This window comes from Meleagris gallopavo, chromosome 8 (assembly GCF_905368555.1).
Source record: "Meleagris gallopavo chromosome 8, MGAL_WU_HG_1.1, whole genome shotgun sequence".
Classification (NCBI taxonomy): Eukaryota; Metazoa; Chordata; class Aves; order Galliformes; family Phasianidae; genus Meleagris; species Meleagris gallopavo.
In genome coordinates this window covers 16,947,472-16,973,881 of record NC_139411.1, presented here as the reverse complement: position 1 = coordinate 16,973,881, position 26,410 = coordinate 16,947,472, and the positions used below count along the sequence as shown (strand labels likewise).

Below are 26,410 nucleotides of genomic sequence, written 5' to 3'. Positions count from 1 at the left end.
GTGCTTCCTTCAACTTTGCCATGGCTAATTAGCTCAGGAGGCAACTTGCCTGTTCCAGACACTTTCCTCCATGCTGAACAGACAAGAAGGCAGCCTGTGCAAAGCAAAAAAAAAAAAAAAAGAAAAAAGAAAAAAAGAAATCCCACAAAAACAACAACAGCTGTAGCTCCCAGAGACTCCACCATCACATGGAGCAGGAATCTGAGATTAGAGAAGCACTATACCTGCACCCTGCAAGTCTCACCTTGCATCTCACTGTGCTGTGATACAAGCAGCAGTGCAATTGTAACCAGTGGCTGCTTGCATTTCCTCTGAGTTCACCTGATTGAACACAGAGGGGTATTAGCACTTCTGAGAGATTAAGGATCAGATGTTTTGTCACCTGCTAAACTGGAAAACATTAGTTAAAAAAATAAATAACAAGCAATAAAAGCCTATTTCTCCCTGCAGCCATACAGCTCTTTCTTTCTCTGAGCCTGCTCACACTCGGTGTTGCCAAGGCTCTTACTTCTGGTGGGACAGTACATAGAAAATTGCATGCTTATTTGCAGAACTGAGGCAAGGCTACATGACTTTCCATGGCAGACTTGACACCAAGTCTTGTCACTTAGCAACACAAAGAGTGGCTTTCAAACTTGATTAATTCATTCTTTGCCCTGTTGCTAGTAATTCCCAGATACGTCTCACAGAACATAAGAACATCTGTAAGTTTAAAAAGTCCCTAGGGAGCTGGAAAGCATCTATGGAAGTGTCAGCCAGTTGGCCACGTGGTAACGAAGGCCAGAACTGGCAGTTTTCAGGCCCACTAAAGATGTCCCTGAGTTTCTTGTCTATGAAACACTCCAGGGGGAAAAAAAAAAAAAAAAAGCCACTTGAGCTGTTTCCCCTAGCAGGGCAGCAGCACTTGCCTGAGCAATCGTTATAAATGAATATGACATAAATCAGTAAGCGGTGGATATATTCCAGCATGACTGAGTCACTCCCAAGTTGGGCACTTGAACATAATGAACGCAGAGGCAGAAGCAAAAAACAAAACTGTTGCTTCTGCTACTAACAAAAGAGGCTTTAAGGAAAGCAAAAGCGATATACAGTCACTGCTGTAGACACTTCCTTCCAAGGCAAGGCAAAGGAGAGTCTGAGATCTGAAAGAAACACAATTTAATTCCTTACAGAAAAAGACAGGAACAACACACTTGCCTTAAAGCCACCATTTCCATCCAAGTGCAAAGTGTACAATCAACAAATATACAATTAGCAGAGTGGCATGGTTAGGCTGGTACTTTACAGGTTGTATAACTAGAAGGATTACCACAGTGGAAACAGATAATAAAAAAATAAATGAAAAACTCACTCATATCCTAGGCTTGCAAAAAAAAAAAAAAAAAAACCACAACCAACTCCAAAGGAAATGATCCCCAGAAAGAGATCCTTCCTCAGAGGCAGTCAGCCCTTAAATGGGGTCTAGGTGAAGTGCAGCCAGGCTCCAACCCTTCCGGTCACACAGCTTAATTGCCTTCACCTGTGCTCCCAGTGCTGACTCAGGTGATCAATTAGAGGTTCAGGCCATGATTCAACAGTTCCCATACACCAAGAAATGCTCTGGCATGGATTGATCTGGATCTGGATTTGTCGCAGTGCAGGGAATACAGCAGCATCCTAAGTAGTAAACATTGAGAATGGGTATCCAAGTAGCTGAAGATTAAGTTGTCAAAACCTAGCCATGAAGTCTGCATTGACTTATCTAATTTCTTCAAATGTAGCTTGTTCATTGCAGGAACCTCTGTTCCCTACTCCCATATGGCCTTCAAACTTCTCCATGACAGCGCATACTCAAATACCTGAGATTAACAAACACAGAGGCCCTGCATTAGAGGGTGGAGGCTTCCACCTTTTTCAGTGTTTGATCTATCAAATAGTTTTGCATGAGACAGCTTTCTTAAATTCTCTATTGATGTCATCTCAAAGCTCAGGTTATTTTAGCCTTAGTAAAGGCTCTGCATATTAAGACAGAAATCATTGACTATCAGCAAATGTTTATCAGCAGATTTGGTATCCATTGCTTTGCTTCCTGGACGTGATACCAATATCTCACATACATTCATCTTATATTAACTATAAAAAAAAAAATGGCTGCATGCACAGCTACTACTTGGAAGTAGTTTCCATCAGAAGGCTTCTCAAGCTCTAATCTTTTGGGACTCTAATTTAAACTCATTGATTTGTTGCAAATTCTGAAAGAGGAAAAGAGTTCATTCTGTGCCTCTTCCAGCAGACAAGCTTTAAGGCCTGAACTCAATCATTTACAGAAAATTTGGAACAGATTTAATGGAGGAGGTACATTCTGAGCAGGACATCTTTGGTTGTAGCATGGGGGAACATTCAGTGGCACGAATGAGTAGAATCGCTGAACCTCCTGTATGACAGAATTTGTGTCATGCACTTGGTTTCAGTCAGCTGAACAGGGCCTTTCTGAGATTTTATATTGTCAGTTGGTGAACTTGCACATCATCCTTTCTCTTTAACACACGCACTGTTTGCAAAGCATGTACGCTTGTCAACTTATTGTCCAATTCCTGACTTGCTGCCTGGCTTGGAGATAGGCCTCTTCTCATTTAATGCTGACTAAAATTTAAAGCTAAGCTCTATTCAAAGATAATCACCAACAGGAACAACAGAGTGGTTTACTGCTGGAGTCACTGTACAAGCCACGCCAAGGCTGATACTACATTAACTTCCTTGCACTTTCAAAGATCAAGCCAGGGTGTAACTGTGCTACACATTCCAATCGACTGAAGAGCAGAAGTCATGTCACTGGCTTGGTCCTGAGTCAACTGAGTTGTGTTTTGGGTCCTGTGAGTTCAAACACAAATATTTAACCACATCTTTTGTGCTGGTTGGTCAAATGGCATTTCTGCAATCACCTGAAAAATAATGACAATGTCTTTATCTTATCTTGAGTCCTACCAGCATAGCATGTTACAAGTATGCATGTTTTATAAATTACTGAATACTGAAATTTTCATGGAATCTTAATACACCTGGTCATGGCAAAGTCTTTGTCTTGTAAGGAAGACACTGACATTGTGCATTTTTGAGTGACACCTTGTGTTGCTCATGGCTGTCGGTCGGCAGGAAGTTGTATTATTGCTGTACATTTGTCAGCAAGAGGAAAGTAATTACATTGCGCCTGTATATATAGTTATCACTGCACTTTTGTTTCTATTTTCCTCTTCTGTCTCAGTGAATAGTTTTGATCTCAACCCACAAGTCCTATTCTTTCCAGTTTCCTCTCTCATCCCACCTGGGGGGAGGAAGCAAACACTTGTGTGTGTTCAGCTGCCTAATGGGTTAAAGCACAACAGGTTGTTTCGTTTTTTGGTACTCTTGGGCCTCTTAGGTGGTGTAGTGGCCCATTTAATATCCACTTTCCTCTTCTACGTGCTTGATCTGCCAGAAGGCAAAGGAATGTCTTCCAGAGGTACTGGCAAACTTGCAGATTTGCCTCCAGTACAGTCTCTTGCTTTTGTGTGTCTTTACATAGAGGCTGCCCCAAAAGTAGTCAGAGCAGGGGCTACTGCTGCAGCACATTCCTGATGCACGTGTCTTTCCTCACTAAAGCATATCAAACACACAGTCTTGTCTCAGAATTTGTATCTGTTTCAAGTTTACTTACTATGTACATGTGAGGAAGAGTAGTTGGAAGTGTAATAGATCACCTATGCTTTTCTGTTCTATTAAATAATTGCTACTAATAAAACCATTCATTCTGTTACTCCCTGATCAGAATGCCATTAACTTTCACAGATCTTCACATCTTCTCTGCATATTCAGAAAGTTTCTTGAAACATCACACAGTGAAAGAGAACACAGGCTGCCACAGGGCTCTGTGCTTTGTGGATAACTTTTCAAATCTTCCAGCAAATGCTATGGATACTGTGGACTGCATAAAAGAGATCAGGAAAAATGCAGTTTTTTCCCTGGAAATCTGCATGTTTGACCTCAGACCAATGTTATTATTCCATTTGAGAAGTGAAGGTGAAATACCTATAAAAAACTTGTGAAGATGCCCTTATTTCATCCACAGCTCCCTCCACTCTGCAAACCTGTTGGAGAGGCTGGCAGAAATCACCCTCGGCATAAGGACAACAGCAAGCATACATTCAGCATCTAGGCTCTAGTATTTCTGCATTTTGAGATCATTTGGCAGCATTAGACCATGATTACTGCCACATGAATGATTACCCAAAGGAACACAACCTGTATGTGTTAAAAAAGTCAGAGTTAACAATGAGTTCATCCCTAGTTTGCTCATTCTAATCTTGAGCAGATTAATAAGTAATCTGCTGCCTCAGCAGGAAGAGGGAGGCGATATTGGCTGATTTAATCCACGTGCTTTTGTTCTACAGCTTATAAATAACCTCAGGTTTGCAGGTCCCAATTCAAACTCTTCTGACACTTGACACTCCTTCCTCAGCCCACCATGGAGTTCTTGGGATGGCCCACAATCCTCTTGCTGGTCTGCATCTCATGCCTTCTCATTGCTGCATGGAGAAGTACATCACAAAGAGGGAAGGAGCCTCCTGGTCCCACACCAATCCCCATAATTGGAAATATTTTTCAGCTGAACCCATGGGACTTGATGGAGAGCTTTAAGGAGGTGAGACTGTCTCTTTCTTTCCTGTGTTGTCTCCACTCATCTTAATTCACTAGACAATGCCAATATTGTTTGACCACCTGTCAAAATCACAGAATCACAGAATGGCCCGGGTTGGAAGGGACCTCAAGGATCATGAATCTCTAACCCCCCTGCCACATGCAGGGCCACCAACCTCCCCATTTAATACTAGACCAGGCTGCCCAGGGCCCCATCCAATCTGGCCTTGAACACCTCCAGGGACAGAGCAGATCTGAACAGGAATGCTTCTGGATACGCATTTGCTTTTGATGTATTACGCTGACTATAGCAGTAACAGTACTGATGATGAGACCTGCTCTGGCCTTACGTCCGTACTGCAATTTGCAATAAATTTCCAGACAGGGTACTGATTCTTTCACCATATCCACCACAACCTCTTTGTGCCCATCTCTTCATTGCTCTGGCAAAAGAGCGCAGCCCTGATTTATGGAGGACCTTGCTCTATTTTCTTGCCTCAGCTCCCTGGCAGTAGGTATGATCTCTGGGGAGGGGAATTTGTGAGTACAAGGGCCAAACAAAGGAATTTGAAGGTGAATGGCACCGCCTGTTCCCTCCCGTAGATACTGTCATGCATCTGTCAAAAAAAAAAAAAGCCTGTGCTTCAGTGCCTGTGAGAGAATAGGCAGAGTAAGTTTGGCTGTGGAGCCTGTTCCTGAGGGTACTGTGATGGGATGGTGGTAGATGGATGGGAAAGGGCTAAGGAATTAATTGCTTTCCAGACACTCTGAGCAGGGCTCTTATTCACCACCTGAGGACCCTCTGTGGGCAATTCCCAGTCACACTGAGAAAGCAAGCCTGTTGGGAAGTTCTGGGCACACATACAATCCCGACAAATGCACACGTTTTTAACAGTAGTATAAAACACTGTGGCTGTGTAGCATTTTCCCAATTGTGAGACATCAGGCAGTAACACAGCTACACTGGTCATTAGTTCATGCAATAGTAGATTTTCCAGAGTCATTGCCAACAACCTCCTTCTCTTTCTTCTTTTCAGCCTTTGTTTACCTGCCCCATGTTGCAAAGTAATAACAGCAAAACAGTTCCTCAAACCATAGTACGTGTGGAAGGCTCAGAGGTGTGTGCCTGGCACATTTAATCCTTGTAGATTAATTGTGCTTGAGTCAGTGTGTTTCCCAGTTCTTATCTCACATACCATTAGCACTGACTAAGGTGAGGTTCTGCTGAACCAAAGCATGCTCCAGTCTTCTGCAGTGTGAGTGACAGTGTGCCCCCTACCAGGATGAAGTTACACTGCTCTAGGGATTGGTGCAAAAGGGAAGAGACCTTTTGTCTGTCACTGTGGTGCACAATCTGCAAATACTTCCTGAGGAAAAAACAAAAAAAGAAGAAAATAACCTTCATATGAAGGTGCAAATTTCTTTTTCCATGATTAACATCCAGATGTGTTGTTCCTTGTGTTCTTCCTTCCTACAGTTCAGCAAAAAGTACGGCCCTATCTTCACAATACATTTAGGCCCCAAAAAGGTTGTGGTGCTCTATGGCTACGACGTTGTGAAAGAAGCCCTAATTGATAATGGAGAAGCCTTCAGTGGGAGAGGCAATCTGCCATTTTTTGAGAAAGTCTTCAAAGGCATAGGTACGTCCCAGGTAACACTGCCATACAGAACTGATCATGTCATTGGTACAGGAATCCACCCGTAAGGGCAGTGGTGTAGTGACTGGTGGACTTCAAGTACTCCATTTACACATAAAAGTTAGGAATAAAGTATTAAAAGCCCAACTCATTCCTTGGACCTAGCAGTAGGTTGAAGCCCTGGAGAACTACTCAAGGTCCTAGGCTGGCTTCAGCGAGTTCCTTTCTAGTTTCAGCACCTTCAAATTCTGGCTAAAATTTCATTGACAAAAGGTGCCGCTAAGATCTTACTGTTATTCTTCCATTTCTGAAAATACTGGCCAAGTCCCTATAGCCCAGATGCTATCAAATGGAAATTCCAGAATATAACACTGACAAGCAAATAAAGGCTGTCCTAGTTAAGGGTCATACTCAATACTAGGCTCTGGGCTCGTTTGCCACAAAAGTTCCCAGTAGACTGTTTATCCAGGCAAATGGTTATTCCATGGTACTATTTTTTATTTCCTCAGTGTATTCAGTGATGATACGATGCGTGAAGGTGCATCACTGAGCATTTGGGAATTTGTCTTAGCCATCTGCTTGTGGCCAAGTTGACTTTAGTACTAATGGTCCCTTTTTATTGACAGCCCGGTATCATTTCTCTTATTCAGGAAATAAACAGCAGTGCCCAGGTCAGATTGATCAATTTGTCACCTCCATAACTGCAGGAATGTTAGGGTTTGGGGCATACAGCAATTGTGGTAGACACCTATCTCGGGGACTAGCGGGAGTGTGAAAATCTGTTTCCTTATGGAGTCTGTTTTTCCTTCTTATGACAGGCATTGTGACCAGCAATGGGGAGACCTGGAAACAGATCCGACGATTTACTCTCACCACCCTGCGTAATTTTGGAATGGGGAAGAAGGGCATTGAGGAGCGAATCCAGGAGGAAGCTCGTTTTCTGGTGGAGAGGATCAGGAACACACATGGTAGGACATAGACATGTATCTACTGGGAAACCTTGCATATCTGCAACAAGACAGTGACTGTTGTGCCACTGATTCATCAAAACTTTGACCCAGGAAGTGAGCATACAGCTCCAGTTTCTGCTTTTTTAACCTATATATGCATATCTGGTAGGATGTAAACTACTATTTCTTTTAAGAACCTCCCCTGAGAGTAGTAATACCCTGGACACTAAGCTTCCTTTCCATAGACAGCCTTCATGTGTGATGTTCTGAAAGGAGTAAAAAAAGCAGATAGACCCAATAGGATGCCAAAGTACCACTGTTCTCCATGAGCCACTAGAAAATTCAGTATGGATTCACACATAAATATCCTTGCTACCAATCAGAGAGAAAAATGCTCACCTGCATTGTTCCTTTCCTGTCAATAACACTGCATTGCTAATGCAGCACTGAAAGCCTCCATCTCTGGGACAGGGACTTAAACAATTCAGACAGGATATCAATTATTTCCAAGTAGAAAAGAACCAATTGGCTAAGCTTCTCACTACCTTCTTAAAGGACTGTACAAATCGAGGTATCAAATGGATACAAAACTTTCCCGTAGTTACCAGGGGAGGAGATGATGACTGAAATACTGAAAGCAAGTGACTTTTTTTATGTTGCAGAGAAACCTTTCAATCCTACTGTGTTTTTAATACATGCTGTTTCCAATATCATCTGTTCCATCGTTTTTGGGGATCGGTTTGACTATGAGGACAAGAAATTTCTGGGTTTAATTAAGATGTTGGATGAAAATGAGAAGTATCAGAACAGAATACGAACACAGGTTTGTGTAGTTTCATTGCTTTAATAAATGTATGAATTATTGTGGTTTTAAAATGAATATTTATTCACGTGATTCATTTTTCATTGGTATGAATTCCCCTAAACATGGAAAATAATTTTGAAGACCAAAAAGTCAGTTACATGGCCAACTCCTTTGTCCTTTCCTTCTTTTTTCTTTTTAAACTTACTGTACTTCAAACTGCATGCCCAAGGAAGGATACAATTCCAAAACTACCTTAAATGATGTCTTTCCTTGAGTCTAGTGAAGCCGTGATGTAAGAGGCATTAAAATCCAGTTGAATAATATAGACCTACATTTCCAAAACAGTTTATTCCTTTTCATACTAACAGTTAGGAGAACGATTCATTGTAGCACTTTAACCAAAATATGCTTTTCCTTCCTTTTACTATCACAGCTCTACAATTTCTTCCCAACCATCCTGGATTATTTGCCTGGGCCTCATAAAAAACTAATAAAAAGCATTGATAAAGTTGATGACTTCATTTCTGAAATTGTAAGAGCACACCAGGAATCTTTTGATCCCAGCTGTCCTCGAGATTTTATTGATGCTTTTATCAACAAAATGCAACAGGTAATGTGAGTGCTCTTTGGATGATAGGAAAACCACCGTTTGAATCCTTGCATCGTCTCCCCATTGTAGCAGCACACTGGGCTTTTGCAAATACAGAGGGAAGTTTGCTTTTCTTGGCACTTTCGTTCTCTCCCCTCCACTCACTCCCCTTTGAAAGATTTGTAAGCACAGCACTAACAACGGCATACAGCAGTAGCCAAAGCTGGGAAAGCTGTGGACCAACCTCACCAACGTAATTCCATACGCTTTCCATATTATCTCAAATGTCATATAAGAATTGTTATCCTGATGTTCTGGGGAGGGTTGTATTTTTGAAAAGACATTAGGTGAATCTAAAAACATACAGCATAGGCACAAAGGACAAAGGCGTCCTTTGTAGAAAAGCTTCTTATCGTTTTCACTCAAAGAATCCTGCCAAATCTTCCCCCAGGAGAAAGGGAACCCTATTTTCACTGTTGAGTCCTTGACCAGAACCACACTTGACTTGTTCCTTGCGGGAACAGGGACAACCAGCACCACACTGAGATATGGACTTCTGATTCTCCAGAAATACCCAGAGATTGAAGGTAAGAGGAAAGGGAATATTTACTTGAAGATATATTATAGGCCATGGGTCCAAAGTGGACAGTTTGTGTCACTACCACTGGTGGCAACAGTCCCTAATAGCAGAGATGTCCATCAGTCTTAGCTTTACTTCCAGGAGAGAGCCATCAGTACCAAATATGTTCATACGTTCTCGGGAGGGTGAAAAGCAAGCTTTGCTGCTACTGTGAGGAAAGGCTTGCGGAAACATCCACTCAATTTACTTATTCCCTAACAGAGAAAATTCACAAGGAGATTGACCGTGTGGTTGGCCGAGACCGAAGCCCCTGCATGGCAGACAGGAGCCAGTTGCCATACACAGATGCTGTGATCCATGAAATCCAGAGATTCATTGATTTCCTTCCAGTTAATCTACCACATGCTGTGACCAAGGACACCAAGCTCAGAGACTATTTCATACCCAAGGTCAATTACTGGGAGAAATTATCTTCTCTTGAAAGCAAGGATGTGATAAATAAATCACATTTTACTTAAGTTTCAAACACACTGAAATGCAATGCAGATCAGAATAATTTGGTTTGGGAGGGGATTCTATGAATTCTTCACAGAATCACAGAATGGCCTGGGTTTGAAGGGACCTCAAGGATCACGAATCTTGCCACAGGCAAGGGCCACAGGCAGGGCCACCAACCTCCACATTTAATTCTAATTCTTACATCCCTCCCATTGTATTTGAAAAAAAGCTTTTCCATTCTCTGTATGAAGATGGAGATCAAGCTTCCAATTTTTTCACACAAATGTAATCAATCAAAGTTCTCATTTATTTGAAAGCCATATTAAATTGTCTAACCAACCTTATTGTTAAAATCCATTACAGAACATCTTTGCCATACTTATGGAAGACTTTTTTTTATTTAAAAACTGCTAGCTTTAATGTGGCTAAACTTTCCCTACTCAGACAAAACATGTTGTTTTCTCTTTTTACAGGAGTAGAGAAGGACTATTTCTGCATGTTGCTGGCTCTGACTGTGGCACAGGGGTTGGAACTTGATGATCCTTGGGGTCCCTTCCAACCCGAGCCATTCTATAGTTCTATGATCATAGAGTCACAGAATCACAGAATCACCAAGGTTGGAAAAGACCTACAAGATCATCCAGTCCAATCATGAACCTGTCACCAATATTTGTCACTGAACCGTGTCCCTCAACATAATATCCAAACATTCCATGAACATCTCCAGGGTTGGTGACTCCACCACTTCCCTGGCAGTCCAGTCTATGGCCATGAATCAGTTAGTAGTAACAATGTCTTTCCAGCTGTTCTCCTTTGTGTAGGCAAAGAGTGCTTATAACTTTATTCTAGTATATGTGAATTTAATAAAGATTTAATTTGAGAAGTTTTATACATTACCAGGCTTTTCATAACACATCTACATGTGCAGAGTTAGGTATTCAGAGCTCCAGACCTCTGCTAAGTTTTGTGATGATCCTTTCTTATCAATCTGTGTGATACTGATGAATCTGAGGAAGCTGAAACGATAATTTATTCTCAATCATTCCTTCTAATCATTCAAGAGAACCAAAACAGTCCTTCTGACGTGCTATTATACACTAAGATGCAAATTCCATTTCTTTTTGTATCATTCTTCCAACTTTTTACTTGCAATACAAATAATTATTAGTCAGTGAACTGCAACTATGAAAAAAAGCAGCTAGTTAGCTTCTAGATATGAATGGGTGCTGTTGGTCTTGGAAAATGTTGTTTCTCTAAGCCTTCTAAATGTGCCCCAAGACTGCACTACTCACCATGTTTGCATTTACACCAGCTTTTCTCATGACATTTTAATACTGAATTCTGACAGACAGTGAAGCTCACTGGGATCACCAGCAGTCACCAAAGCAGTGCTTTTCATGCATTCAGCTCTGGGAACTGATCGATGGGGCTTTACTTTGGCATGTCTCCACTTTAACTTTCTTCTCTCTATGCTTATTCAGGACACCATGATATTCCCTTTGCTGTCTCCCATCCTGCAAGACTCCAAGGAATTCCCTGATCCAGAAAAGTTTGACCCAGGACATTTCCTGAATGCAAATGGTACCTTCAGAAAGAGTGACTACTTCATGCCATTTTCTGCAGGTAAAGAGCTCTTTCTATGTCAGGACCTAGACTATCCTCTCCTAGGACCTCTTCAGAGATTTCAGTGGCTCTGTCATCACTGTCTGAACAGTGATGTCTGGAGATCTGCTGGTCACTTCAGGCAGTTCTACCCTATGTACTACAGTTTCAGTTTACCTCCTTTTCTTAACAAGTACCAGAGCTCCTCTGATGCATCCTCCAAGTAAAGGTGCATGAAGTGGGACTTGTAGCCATGCCACTTCTCTCTCCTAGCTAGCCATAAAACAGCAATAGAACAGGAAAAACTGAAACCTTCAAATTGCATTGACCCACCCAGTACTCTCACACTGTTCTGAACGCCGAGACCTTAGTTTAATCCAATTCACTTCCCCAAAAGGATGCAGTGCTGCATGCCCATTCTGAGAAGTCAGAACTTTCATGGCAGAGGGGTTAAAATAAGTTACCAGCAAAAGTACTCTACCATCATTTCCTTTTTTCTTCCCTCATTCTTTCTTTGCAGGAAAACGCATCTGTGCAGGAGAAGGTCTGGCCCGGATGGAGATATTCTTATTTTTAACATCCATCCTGCAGAACTTTACTCTGAGGCCTGTTGTAGATCACAAGGATGTCGACATTTCTCCCATAGTCACCTCTGCGGCAAAAATTCCCCGACCGTATGAGATCTCATTTATTCCACGTTAGACAAGTGAAGACAGTCGGCACCTCTCAAATTGGAATGACAGTCTTCTTGAATGACAGTCATTGCCCATCCTGATGTGATTGAGACACTTAGATAATTTGCTAGTTTCTTCAGGGACAGAAAAGGTATGTTTTTAAAGAAAAGTAATTGTATGCTGCTCTTATAATCAGCACAGCCAGCTCTAAACAGAATCATAGTAGGTGACTGCATAGGGAGGGTGACAGTTCCTTAGGGAGAATGATAGAGGCTCTCCTTTGCACTTACATCATCAGCTAAGCTTCCTGTCTAGTTCCTCATATGTCAGGGTGTGTGGGCTCTAAGAACCCTTCTGCTGCTGCTGCTGCTGTCCCCATCACCTGATCCTCTCAGCACTGAAGGAAAAGATGCTTGCCCCGTAGGGTTTTTATACAGACTGCTTCAGGCATATCTCTCTGTGTTTTCAGTGATCTGTTGCTTGTGATCTGTTTGTAAAGGAATTCATAAAGCAACATGGAACCATTTCATTCTGTCAGAACATGATCATCTACTGCAGTCTTGTCCTAGTACATATCATTCGCCCATTGTGTGAAACAAGTTGATCTGATGGCTGAGCAAATGGGTCCTCTCTTCTGTAATTATAGTGAAGGTCTGTGAAAATAAAATTTATACTGCAAATCTAAGAAGAGGTAGTGCACCAAATTGTTTTTCTGACATTCCTGAAAGACATGTTCCAGTGGAAAACTCTTCTCTACAAAGCTTAGATATACAAATGCAGTCCAAAATATGTACATATCTGACTGTTTTATTTCACTTGTTTATATAAATGCACTATGGCTCTAAGACATGATCTAGAAAACTTCCATTCTCAGAAACAATGTGGAAGAAGAATGGACTGACCTTACTAGTCCTACCAGAGCAGAATCTGTGACTGCTCACTGTGACAAGGAAGAGTGAAATAATAATGGGATCTCCATTATGCCATTTACAAGCTGAATGGCAGCTGGCTTCTTCTCATTACTTTTATGAAGTATGTAAAGATCACGAAATAAATTTTTAAAACATCACTTAAAAGGTGTGTATGAACTGGCAAAGGCAGATTTATGGATTCAGGCCTGGCATTTCCCAAACTGATCACATTCCCTGCAGCACATAGTTTACTGTGATTGCAGTGAAAACAGAGCTGAATATTTGCTATGCGGAACAATACAGCACTTGTAATCACCACAATGTCATGTTAAAGCTCTACAGAAAAATCAAACCATGCAGGATTTACAGATTGCGCAGACATGGTTTCTCAACTTCATTGTTTCTCATCCATACAGTACACACAAAATCACAGAATCACAGAATTGTAGGGGTTGGAAGGGACCTCTAGAGATCATCGAGACCAACCCCCCTGCCAAAGCAGGTTCCCTACACCAGGTCGCACAGGTAGGCGTCCAGGCGAGACTTGAATATCTCCAGAGAAGGAGACTCCACAACCTCCCTGGGCAGCCTGTTCCAGTGCTCCGTCACCCTCACCGTGAAGAAGTTCTTACGCACATTCGTGTGAAACTTCCTGTGCTGCAGCTGATGTCCGTTTCCCCTCGTCCTGTCTCCACGTACCACTGAAAAGAGACTGGCCTCACCGCTATGGCCACCACACCTCAGATATTTATAAACCTGGATCAGGTCCCCTCTCAGTCGTCTTTTCTCAAGGCTAAACAGACCCAGTTCACTTAGCCTTTCTTCATAGGGGAGATGCTCCAGGCCCTTCACCATCTTTGTGGCCCTCCACTGGACTCTTTCCAAGAGATCCCTGTCTTTTTTGTACTGGGGAGCCCAGAACTGGACACAGTACTCCAGATGAGGCCTTACCAGGGCAGAGTAGAGGGGGAGGATCACCTCCCTCGACCTGCTGGACACGCTCTTCTTAATGCACCCCAGAATGCCATTGGCCTTTTTGGCCACGAGGGCACACTGCTGGCTCATGGCCAACCTGTCGTCCTCCAGGATGCCCAGGTCCCTCTCTGAGAGCTCCTATCCAGCAGCTCATCCCCAGCCTGTATTGGTGCATGCAATTATTCCTCCCTAGGTGTAAGACCCTACGCTTGCTTTTGTTGAACCTCGTCCGGTTTCTTACTGCCCAGCTCTCCAGCCTGTCCAGGTCTCGCTGAATGGCAGCACAGCCTTCAGGCGTGTCAGCCAATCCTCCCAACTTCGTATCATCAGCAAACTTGCTGAGGGTGGCCACTATCCCCTCATCAAGGTCACTGATGAAGATGTTGAACAAGACTGGACCCAGCACAGACCCCTGGGGGACACCACTGGTTACAGGTCTCCAGCCAGACTCTGCACCACCAACGACGACCCTCTGCGCTCTGCCAGTCAGCCAGTTCTCAACCCACCTCACTGTCCACTCGTCCATCCCACACTTCCTCAGCTTTGTTATAAGGATGTCGTGGGAGACAGTATCAAATGCCTTTCTAAAATCAAGGTAGACTACATCTACTGCTCTTCTCCCATCCACACAGCATGTGACAGCATCATAGAAGGCCACCAAGTTGGTCGAGCACGACCTCCCCTTGGTGAACCCATGCTGACTACTCCTGATAACCTCCTTTTCTCCCAGTTGTCTGGAGATGGTATCCAGCACAAGCTGTTCCATCACCTTTCCAGGGACGGAGGTGAGGCTGACAGGCCTATAATTACCCGGATCTTCCTTCTTGCCCTTTTTGAAGACTGGAGTGAAAAAATGAAGGTATGTGAGTATTTGCTAGGATTATGGTCTGGTTGTTTCAAGCTAAACTGTGGCTTTACAAAAGGAAAGACACAAATGTGTCTGGAACGAGAGGTGGCATAACAACATTTCAATCAAGAAGGAGCACCAAGGTTGAAAAAGACCTCCAAGATCATCCAGTCCAACCATCCACCTATCACCAGTATTTCCCCACTAAACAGTCATAGAGTCATAGAAAGACTTGGGTTGGAAGGGACCTCAAGGATCATCAAGCTCCAACTCCCCTGCTGCATGCAGGGCCACCAACCCCCATATCTAATACTAGACCACGCTGCCCAGGGTCCCATCTGGGCTTTGAACACCTCCAGGGACGGTGCATCCACAACCTCTCTAGGCAGCCTGTTCAGCACCTCACCACTCTCTTGGTAAAGAACTTCCCCCTGATGTCCAAATTAGTCTTCCCTTCTTCTACTTAATACCATTTCCCCTTGTCTTGCCATTATCTACCCTTGTAAAAAGTTAACTCCCCTCCTGTTTGTAGGCTCCCTTTAAGGAACTGGAAGGTTGCAATGAGGTCACTCCTCAGCCTTCTTTTCTCTAGGCTGAACAAACCCAGCTTCCTCAGCCTGTCTTCATAGGAGAGATGCTTCAGCCCTCTGATAATCTTTGTGGCCATCCTCTGGATCCTCTCCAATAGTTCCCTTTCTTTTACTGGGGACGCCAGACCTGGACACAGTACTCCAGATGGGGTCTCACAAGGGCAGAGTAGAGAGGGACAATCACCTCCCTCTCCCTGCTGGCTATATCTCTTCTGATGGACCCCAGGATACCATTTGCTTTCTTAGCTGCAAGAGCACACTGCTGGCTCATGTTAAGTTTTTCATCCACCAACACTATCCATCAGTGCAACACCTTAATGTTTCTCAAACACCTCCAAGGATGGTGACTCAATCGTCTCCCTGGGCACTCCATTCCAGCACCTGATCAAAAGACACTATACAGTCACTGCTGTAGACACTTTAAAGTTCCTCAGGCGATCCAAGTCAAGGTAAAGGCAAAGGAAAGTCTGGGAAACACAATTTAACTCCTTGCAGAAAAAGACAGAAACAACTTACTTGCTTTAAAATCATCGTTTCTATCCAAGACATGCTTTGGCATGAATTGATCTGGATCTGGAAATTCTCTGCTGTCATACAGGATTTGTGATAGTGCATACTCAGATTCCTGAGAATAACAAACATTAAGGCTTCTAGCACAGCTCAGACCCTGCATTAGAGGGTGGAGGTTTACACCTCATTATGTGATTGAACTATCAAATAACTTTGCATGAGACAGCTTTCTTAAATTCCCTATCCTTGTCATCTCAAAGTCCAGGTTATAACCTTAATAAAGGCTCTGCATATTAGGACCTCAACTCTTTGAAAGGGTAGATAACAGCAGGACAAGGGGGAATGGTTTTAAGTTGAGGGAGGGGAGATTTAGGTTGGATGTCAGGGGGAAGTTCTTTACTATGAGAGTGGTGAGGTGCTGGAACAGGCTGCCCAGAGAGGTTGTGGATGTCTCGTCCCTAGAGGTGTTCAAGGTCAGATTAGATGGGGCCCTGGGCAGCCTGGTCTAGTATTAAATGGGGATGTTGGTGGCCCTGCATGTGGCAGGGGGGTTGGAGATTCATGATCCTTGAGGTCCTTTCCAACCCTGGCCATTCTGTGATTCTGTGTGACCAGAATCACCAACTATCAGCAAATGGCTTGCACCAGATTTGGTATCCATTGCTTTGTTGCTTTGGATGAGATATCAACATCTCCACCTCCCGTTTATTAAGCACATACTTTCATACTGATCTTCATTGCTTAACCTCCTTTATGACAGAATTTGTGTCATTCACTTGGCTTCAATCATCTGAACGGGGCCTTTCTGAGATTTTATAATGTCAATTGGTGAACTGGTCCATAATCATTTTTCTTTGCAGTCCTTATGAACTAATTATTCAAGTGATTATTCATGTACCGACCTCACAGTCATTGGAGTAATTTACATTCCGTCATTTCTATTTTGTCAGCTCTAATGAGTCAAGAAAGAAAGCAAGAAAGAATGGTGACGTTTTTTACTCTGTCAGTACTCTTGTTTCTTCAGTTGTAATCATTTATACAAGCAGTGTGTGAGACAGCTCTGTATCTCGGGGACATATGCCTAGGAGCAGGTGGGCAAAGCTGTCACAGTCATTCCACAAGTTGATCTTTTAGGTACACATAGGCATAAACAAATTGGTTAGGACACCGACACAGGTTCAGCTAAAGAGCTGAAATAAGGTTACTTACTACGTTTGGCTGCCTATCCTGTTCCTCTATTCTAGCTTTTCTTAAAGCTTTTGTTAGTAAAAATAAGGTCATCACCAAAAGAAAAATAAACCTATCCACCCATAGTAAACCAGAGGAAAACGTATGGGACTAGTGAATTACATTTAGCTATAAATAGAAATCATCACAGTAAAAAAGGTACCGTATAGCTCACAGTATCTTTTCTTGTTTTTCCAAAACATAGTTTAGAAACTCAGCACTGGCTCAAAACATGCCCGAGAAGGGCTCTTCTGGATACCTGTGAATGAGATACCAATAGAGAGGGAGTGCATTGCCATCACCAACTGATCAGTCTCTGTACAAATATAATTTATCTTAAAAAATACACCCTTATTATTAGAACTACAATACAGTCCCAAGTTTTTTAATCACTGGACCAGGCTCTGCTTAATGTGCACCACTGGACCCACCAAATCCTGCAAACTCCCTTGACATCTTCTGAAGATTAAGGCAAGTTATTCTTCTGGTCTAGTTAGTACATTCCTTATGAAGGGCAAAGCAAATGGTTCAGGAGGCAACTACCCTATTTCAAACATCTTCCTCCATGTAGACTGAAGAGACAAGGAGACAAACAATGCAAACAGTAAGAAGATAGTTGTGAATCCCAGGGGTTCCATTACAACATGAAACAGGAATGCTGGATCAAAGGAGGGCTTCATGCTGCATCCTGGAAATCTCCCTTTGTGTATGCTATGGTTTAATAAATAAATAAATAAATAAATAACAGTGCAAAGGCAATCAATAGCTTCTGCTTCCTCTGGATTAAACATAACTGATTAGATAAAATCAATAGCTGCTGACAAACTTGGATGAACTGCTTTATTTATTTTTTTTTCTGTGTGTGTGACCTCTGTCAAGGTTCCATTTTATTCTACCCTAATACCAGAAAGCAGGGACAAACATTAATCATTAACAAATCTCCCATTAACAAAACTCATCATACGTTCATCGAATGTTTGTTCTCTACTTATTACGTTTTTTTCTTGCATGTTTGCCACCAGGTACAACACTGCACACATAATATATTTAGCTATAGGCCAATACTGGATAACTTCTGCCATGTTTGCTGTATTTACTAGGCTAAGTTTTATCCCCGGTTTGCAGTTGCAGTTCAACTTGTCAAGATCTGCTTTCAGCTTCAAAGCAGTTGCACAGATCACCTTAATGAAATACTTTGTCCCTTGATTCTCACCTGTCAACCCTCTTTCCTCTGTGATCTTCCATGTTCTTCCTTCAAGCACCTACTATTTTCTTATTATCTTTTGCACCAGGAAATGCCACAGAAGAGAAGAGAGTAAGGTTTACCATCTCCCTGTGCTTCCTCTGGGATGTCTCATGGACTTTCCAGGCAAAATGTTTGAGCAGCAACCTTTTAGACTACACATTTTGCTAGCAATATGCTGTTCAAAGGAATTTCACCATGTCTCTTCTGTGGTGCTGCTTTTCAAAGACCTGCCAAACCTGCCATGACTTGGACTCCACCACTCACACAGAGAGCCCGCAGACAGAGAGGAGAATGGTTACTTAAAGACAAAACTGAGAACACAGTTGCCAGCTCCTGGTGTAATTGGGATGCCATCATCACATAATCACTCAGGTGCTCATTCTCTAAAATTTTCTCCCAATTAAGAGTTACTTGTGAGGCATCTCCAGTCTCTGCCTCCTGCAGGTGCAATACTCAGGAGATTGTGGAACAGTTTACTATGTCTTAACTCTTCTACTTGAAAACACTAAGTGCAACATATAGCTAGATGGTTTCCCATCTTCAGAGTTCCTGGAGTTTTCCACCTTTGTAATTTTAAAACAGCACAGCTTTTTCTTCAAGTAGAAAAGCAATAGTTTTAACAGAATACTGGTTCTTTCTCTTAACTGCTTTATCTTACGGAAGTTTTCTCTGCTGAAACATCACCCTCTTGTGGCCATCTTGCAAATCTGCCAAAAAGGAAGAGAAGCAGAGAAATGCTGTATTATTTTTCTTTGAAATTTCCTATGCTTTGATCATATAGATTCCCAGACTCTCCAATAGCATGTACGTGGTGAGCGAATCTCACATCAACCACCAAATGCATCCACGAGTAAAACAAGACGTGGCTAAGTCAGCAGTTCTAAAAAAACACACACAAATACAACTGCCACTGAAGTGTATTTAAATCTATTCTTCAGCCTCACTAGAAAGACAAGCCAGATGCTGGGCCTCTAACAATAAAGAGGTGGCATGGGGAAGCTCCATGCAGACAGTACTCTCCAGGGTGAGGTAAGTGTAGAGGTAATGAGATTTTACTTGCATGTGACCATATTTATCTGACTACTTTCGCTCTGTCCCCTTGACTGCCTTGAGCCTGAAGAGAGAAAGAGTACCTGCTAATAACAGGTGCATGGATGCTCTCTTAGAGGACATTAATCCCGTTTCGGTTGTGACACTGACAGCATCCTCAGCTTTCAGACATATCTTTGAAGACGAGAGAGGTGCTCCTTACAGCTCACAGCTAATACATGTGTAGTCCAGAGTGGTGTTCTGCAGTGACAATCTGTTTAATTGTAAATTTCCAGTTCTCTGCCAACCAGAGGACAAACCTTAGCCTTTTTGCACTTGAGAACATGCTCTTCCTTGGCTAGCAAGTCTATCTCTACATGCAGTATCTTCTGCCCAAACAAGGCAGAATATATATCCAAATTCTGTGTTAGGAAAACTTTTAACCTGCTTGCCATAATGTCCAAAGCTGGCAGTGGAAATATCACATGCTGCACGGTCCTAGGTGACCCACTCCAGGTGACCATGCTTGAATAGGAGGTTGGAGCAATTGGCTTTGAGATCCCTTCCAACCTCAACTATTCTGTGATCCTGTGTTTGCACGTGTTAGGGAAGAAACTGTGGCATGGGGGGAGCTTTATACATTGAACAAATATTAAAGGTGATGACACTTTTTTTTTTTCTTCTTTTAAGCAAGACTAATAGCTCTGAAATATATTCTCCATTACATGCCTTCCCATGGCACCAAGATAAACCAGCTGCCTCACTGAGTCTAAGGCAGCCACAGTAGGAAGCACTGAAAGACATAAATAGAAAAGAGCGTGGAGAGCAGTGCAGTTCTTCAGGAGGTCTGTTCAGGAGGTTACACGGCAAGACTGCTATAATGATCCCAGTGACAGAGGATTCTTAGAACACTATGAGTTTCAGTGTCTCAAGTGTAACGTGGACAGCATGTACTAAGGAAAATGGGATGGTGACTGCAATGCATCTTAAATACAGCAGGGCTGACCTGTATTCAGTTCTGTACCCAACTTGGTTTGCCTCCACAAGGTCTGATAACATGGTACACATCTGATAACGGAGCTGACTTGCACATAACTGCCAGCACGCTGCCATTACAGTATGGAGCCTGTCTGTGTCACGTTCCATTCTGTATCCAGTATTTGATTGGCAGGTTACCTGACAAAAGAAGAATTTATTTGACTTGCTGACTAGTGACAGGACAAGTCACTGGCACTTAGAGCTACATATCTGACTTATCACATAGACAAGATCACAATGCTACACAGCACATAGCCAGATCGACACTGTAACACTGGGATGCAAATCTGCCACCATTTCACATTGCCCCTGCATCTTGCCATAGCACAGGGCCAGCTGCTATTCTGCAGTGGAGAATAATCCCCGTTTGTTAGCACTCACTATGTACTTCCAGCACTACTTTCCAGGAGAGAGTAGGAAATCAAAGAAACCACTAGGCTGGAAGAGCAATGCTCTCGTTTCAATACCAGATAAGCCTATGCTGCTAAGATTTCCAATGACTATTCAGCTCTAGATTCTGATGCCCACTTGTCAAGAACCATTTCCAACCGATATGAACTACTACGTTTTCTGTTCTTAGAGATGGATAGGGGTCAGGTAAGAGGACTGGCAGGGGATCAGGAATTATGTTCCCACCCACATGTGAATGCAATATGCTGTAATGAAAATTCCAATTTGTTCAGGGAGCAGAGGATCTGAGTAGCACCCTCAAGATAGATTTCTTATCAGCAGCCAAGGATCTGTGATCCTCCTCCATAATAGCAAAGAAAAGGGATGATACTGTCAACACTGGTGAGTCTGGCTGAAACATGCTCACCTCTTGTACAATCACAGGTGCATGAAATGCTGCGGAAACAGGACTCTCTGCCACACCGTCTGATTGCTGTTGATATATTACACTTTTAAGCATCAAAGATCACAAAGAAACTACTGTCATTCAAATATCAGTTTCTAGGCACGAAGGTTTTAGATGTGTGTCACTACATCCTCTTGTTGGGCTGGAGGAAGTTGCTTTCATAACAGCACTAATGTTTAATTAATTACACAGGTAGAAAACTCATCAGTGAACTAACTATGAACAAAAGCAACACAGACACAGATACATGGTTATCTTTGGGAGACTTAATCCTGTTAATATGTTGATACTCATTCAAAAAAACCTTTCTCGGAGTCTACATCAAAGTCATGCAGATAGCACTTTCCATGTTAAAACCCAGGACTTTCTGAGTGATGCTGAAGGCTCTCAAAGGTCTTGCTTTACTGTTTTTAAAGAGCACTAAGGAAAACTTGACAATCAGCTATTTATACAGTGGTTATACAATAACTGGCAGAATCGTGATCTTTACCATATTGGCACCTGACTAATCATACTTCCAAACAGCTAGTACGAAGTTTGAACTCTATCAGTAATTGTTCTGTCCTCTACTGGAACCCAATCAAAAGCCAGCTTCAACTAGTTTGAGTCAATAGGTACAAAAAAGCCCAAACTTTGACTGGGTGTTCAGTAAAAAGGTTTCTGTTAAATTAGCAATTTGGAGTACTGTTCATCTGGTAGAGGAGTTTTCTTTGCTGGGCATACCTCTTCAAAAATGAATAGGGTCAAAAACACAGAAACTTCTTTGGGAAAGTAGAGAAAGGATGTACTAAGTTAACTAAGCACATGTTAAAGTGATCGTAATTTCACCAGAGGTCAGGACAGTCAAAGGATATAAATGCAGGAATACTTGACACAAGAGTTTAAAGCATGTTTTTTTCTACAATTTCCAGTAACTGTAAAGTGTTTGTCTTTATTAACAGACCCTATGAATAATAAAAATACAACTTACATAGTCTTTCCAACAGGAATTTGTGAGATTCTAGAGAGACAAATGTAGCAAGTTGTTTTATTGAAAGTTTATAATAACTAGTCTCTCTATTTTAAACAGATAAAAATGCATACCAAACTTAAACGTTTTCAATACCATGCTCACAACTCCAAAGGCCAGGGAATCTTCTCAATACAGAGCTCAATGAAAGAAAAAAATAGGTTTATGTCCTGCTGCTACTAACTGAAAATGTCTTTATAGGTTATGCAGGGCTTTTCCTTGGTAGAATGTTTCATGTTGAACATAGGACTAATGGAGGGATAGCCAGAATCAAGATATGGGTTAGGGACAAGTTTCAACTTTCCACTGCTGAACTGAGGCAACAGAAGCATTACAGAAGATTCTGCCTTAGGCCTGAATACAGTCAACTGTATTCAATAGATTAAAAAAAAAAAAGAAAATTACCAGTCTTATGTTAGCTGTTACCAAATCCTTGTCAACATATAAAACCGATGTTGTGCAACTCAGAGATCAGTTTGACCCACAGCCCAACTCCAACTTGAAAAGACAGTTGCAGTTTCATCGTTTCTCCAGTTTTTTGTACTTGGCTTCTGCAGAAGGAAAAATAACAGCATTTTAGGACTGGACAGCTAAAAGATTTGAATCCTGTACTCTGCTATACATCTTGAAATCCAATTTCATTTAGATGAATCACTTGGGGCCACTTTCTCCTAAAGCATTTGGGCTAATCTAATTGAACAATGGGATTTTTAAGAACTAGATACTCAGGTCAGACAATTCACATTAACATAAGCCAAGGGGACTTAAGTGCCTGGTGGAACTTTATAAATCCATCCATTTGCAGAATTACGTGTCTTGAATATTTGTCCACATTGCAAAAAAGAAATTAAGACTCATTAACAAGCTACAGTTCAGTAAGACCTACATGAGTCTATGTCCTTATAATTTCAAATATTAATCTTTTATCAACATTTTCTGCTTCACATACACTTCTACTGTTCATTATTTTGAAAGTGATCAATACTATGCTGCACGGGCAACTCTGTCACTGAGACATGTTAAACAAAGCAGGAGTTTACTTTGTTTTCTTAAATCTCCTTACAGGGGACTGAGCTGCTAGGTAATAAGAGCAGAAGACAACAGTTACCAAGTTTTTTGGAATATGCATCCAATTTATAAGCTGCCTGTTCCAGAGCTGCAACCTGCTCCTCAATTAGGTTGATTTGTTCCAGATATGGCTGAAGAGCAGCATCTTTAAAGCCAGAAAAATAATAGTTGTCAGTTCTAATTCAATTCCAATAAACAGTTCACACTCAAACAATTTCTCATTATGTTCTTCAGACAAAATACTCTAAAAGCTCCTTCCTTTTCCCTCTCCAAAATCAGATGGTGATACAGATAGATATATTCCAGCATAAAACTAAATCTTTAAGAGCACTGTTAGACTCAACACAAATAACAATACAATTATATCAAAAGTAGTGTTATTTAATCCTTATTATTTCAAAATCTGGGGGTAATACAGTACATAAGTTCTCTTAGTTTAGTCTACGTAGTCTATAGCTGTAATGAAATACAGAAGATCGGCATTTTCTAACACTACACAGCTCTTAGTGAGTTTTTTTTTTCCTTCAGAACCACTGGAAGGTAAACTATCAACATCTTAGATACTCCAGATCCCATACAAGAGTGCAGTTAATTATTCTCCTCCCTCATTTGGTTTACTTACATTTTTGATTTAAATCCTTCAGATTTCTACTGATGTTTATAGCAATATCTTTCATTTCTAGGTACTTCAAGCTCGTCAACTTGTTCATGTTTTCCAAGAGCTTGTAGTCTTCACTGGTGGCTTAAAAACAGTAGAGTTTATTTTAATTAAATGCTGGTGCAGTTTTAACTGGGTACTGACTTTTCTCGAAGACGAGATTACAAAGCAACAACCAAATACAGTAAGAATAGGTTAGATGGCAGTACAGGTATAACACTGTATATGTACATAGATTGAGCTCTGGGCAATCCTAGAACTTTCTCAGTCTCACAGACATCCTTGCCTATCACAGCAAAGTCACTTTGATCCAGAATCTCAAGACAGAATACAGTGATATTCAGAAGACAAATTACAAGGTTTCTGGTTCCCTATTCATGTTACAAGGATAACAGACCTTCTACACGCGCACAGTAATTTGGAAGGATAATAGTATTAGAGATATCAGCAGCCTTAAGAAGTAGCTCAATAGTATTTGTGATCATCGGTGATCTAACTGCTAAGTCTTTCTTGCTGTTAGCAGGAACTTAGATGATCTGCAGGGGTACCTTCCAACCTAAATTATTGTCACTGCCTGATACAGAAGCAAAGAAGTCAGACAACACTATGACCTTTAAAAATGAGCATATAAAGCACCTAGGATAAACAGAACAGTTACCAAATGTTATGATTTTAACTGATAAACAACTTAAAAAGATTTAAAAAGTTCCCACAGTGCAATGATCTAAAGCAGTATCAATCCCCAGAAACTAACATTTCAGTTTACTTTTCACAGTTTATTCTAAAGCATGAATGCTGGAAAATGTATGTACGATCTGTGCTCTCACTCAGATGTGAAATAGCTACATATGTTCCACTCTCAGTTTTGCTTCTCTTCCTGTCCTTCTTCACCTACACTTCCCCATAATATGCACAAGCTTCTGCAGAACAGAAAAATAACTCGTTCTGGTTGCTGATTAACTGAATATTTGAAAAAAATATCTGTACGAATCTGGGACTTCATTAAGTCACCAATTCACTAATTAAGCGTTGTTAGCAGTATAGCAACACATAAGTCTTGAACTGCCAGTTTTGCTAGATATTATGACATACAGTTTGTACAAACAACACAACAGAGTTTGAGAGAAAACAAAAAGAAACAGAAGTTTACTTGCAAGTCAGCATTGCAATGCCTTACCTGTCAGTTCACCTGTTAAGTAAGTGGCCATTTTGCTGAACATATCTTTACAGAGCTCATTGATGTCTGCTTCTGCTGGTTCCTTAGCTTCCTCTGCTGTTTCGACAGCAGGATCCTCTGATCGGGGTACAAACATTACAGGATCAGGCAAAGTCAGCAGGTGCAGACACACACCACAAGAATTAAACAGACCCATTGTTTGGGGCTACTTTTTTGTACTGACCTACCTTCCATACAAATCGTCTCCTTTACACTAAAGGATAACAAACCGTGGCTGTTTTCTTAAAGGAGCGTCGAGGCTACTTTAAAGCATTCCAGGAGGCGTGTAAGGGGCAGACACCCGTCCTGACTGCTCTTACACGGCTCAGTCCCTTCTAAAGGGCCTGGAGGTGGGCCTTCGTGGGACGTGGCTTCTAAGGGCTCTGCGCGCAACGCTGCTGATCTTTATTTCTGGTCACTGACTTAAAACATGAGAGCCGCCCCCAGGCCAGCTTTACAAGGAGCAAAACCAGATTTCCAGCCACAGAAAGCGATAACCGCTGCATCTCCCACAGAAACCCGCTCCTCCACAACCGGCCCTCGTGCTGCTTCACGCAGAACCAGCGCAGCTCACGGCTGCGTCTGCTTTACCTCCGGCCTGAAGGCAAAGGCTCTCGGTTTCGAGAGGCCCGGAGGAGGACCGCAATCTAGCCCCCAGCCAGCAGACAGACGGACGGACGGACATCCCCGCCCGCAGCCAGCCCCCAGCCCAACCTGCCTGCCCTTCCCTAGGCCGGGCGCGGGCCGCGGCCTGACAGCCCGCCAGCGGCCGCGCGGCCAAGGAGCAAACTCGGCCCCGGCCCCCCGGTCCCTTACGCTTGGCGGGCTGCGCGCCGGCCTCGGGCAGCCCCTCCGCTGCGGTCGCCATGGCGACAGACCCCCTCCCGCGGCCTCTGCTTCCGCCGTCGCCCTCGCGTAAGGCCGCGGTCCCGCCCCTCGCCGTCGCGGCGCGTGCGCGACCCCGAAAGAGCCGGGTGACACCGCCTCCTTCGCGCACCGCCGGCTCTCGGCCGCTAGGGGGCGCTGTCCGGCTACGGGGACACGAGGTTCGGGCTGCTGCGCGGGGGCGCGGCTGTGTGATAGAGCTCAGAAAGCGCTCCCGCAGATCTTTGTCTCTCCTTTGTTGAGGAGTCCACATCTGGGCACGGTACTCCTGGATGGGTGTCACCAAAGCAGAGCAGAGAGACGGGACCACCTCCCACCCTCTGCCGGCCCCCCTGCTTTTGTCATTAATGAAGATGT

General features: G+C 42.6%; 2 protein-coding genes across 7 annotated transcripts; one reads left to right on the top strand and one right to left on the bottom strand.

The window, feature by feature from the left end:
- Positions 1 to 3: 3 nt before the first annotated feature.
- Positions 4 to 26,144, bottom strand: BLOC1S2 (biogenesis of lysosomal organelles complex 1 subunit 2). Of its 5 annotated transcripts, XR_014884897.1 has the most exons (8): positions 25,985 to 26,144; positions 25,130 to 25,246; positions 23,917 to 24,036; positions 23,335 to 23,439; positions 22,632 to 22,777; positions 21,179 to 21,244; positions 20,330 to 20,499; positions 4 to 19,001 (listed from the first exon to the last, which is right to left on the bottom strand). XR_014884897.1 is itself a non-coding variant. In XM_085230148.1 (5 exons), the coding sequence occupies exons 1-5, from the start codon at positions 26,034 to 26,036 to the stop codon at positions 22,746 to 22,748; spliced, it is 426 nt and encodes a 141-aa protein (XP_085086274.1). In that variant the 5' UTR covers positions 26,037 to 26,144; the 3' UTR covers positions 22,129 to 22,745. The 5 variants fall into 5 exon arrangements, 2 of the variants coding, with proteins under 2 accessions (XP_085086274.1, XP_010712747.1); XR_014884898.1 differs by lacking the exon at positions 21,179 to 21,244; XR_014884899.1 differs by lacking the exons at positions 20,330 to 20,499; positions 21,179 to 21,244.
- Positions 4,445 to 12,390, top strand: LOC104911955 (cytochrome P450 2H2). Of its 2 annotated transcripts, XM_085230144.1 has the most exons (9): positions 4,445 to 4,657; positions 6,131 to 6,293; positions 7,109 to 7,258; positions 7,903 to 8,063; positions 8,479 to 8,655; positions 9,086 to 9,221; positions 9,476 to 9,663; positions 11,194 to 11,335; positions 11,835 to 12,390. In XM_085230144.1, the coding sequence occupies exons 1-9, from the start codon at positions 4,481 to 4,483 to the stop codon at positions 12,014 to 12,016; spliced, it is 1,476 nt and encodes a 491-aa protein (XP_085086270.1). In that variant the 5' UTR covers positions 4,445 to 4,480; the 3' UTR covers positions 12,017 to 12,390. The 2 variants fall into 2 exon arrangements, with proteins under 2 accessions (XP_085086270.1, XP_085086271.1); XM_085230145.1 differs by lacking the exon at positions 11,194 to 11,335 and having other exon boundaries at positions 11,835 to 11,891.
- Positions 26,145 to 26,410: the final 266 nt, after the last annotated feature.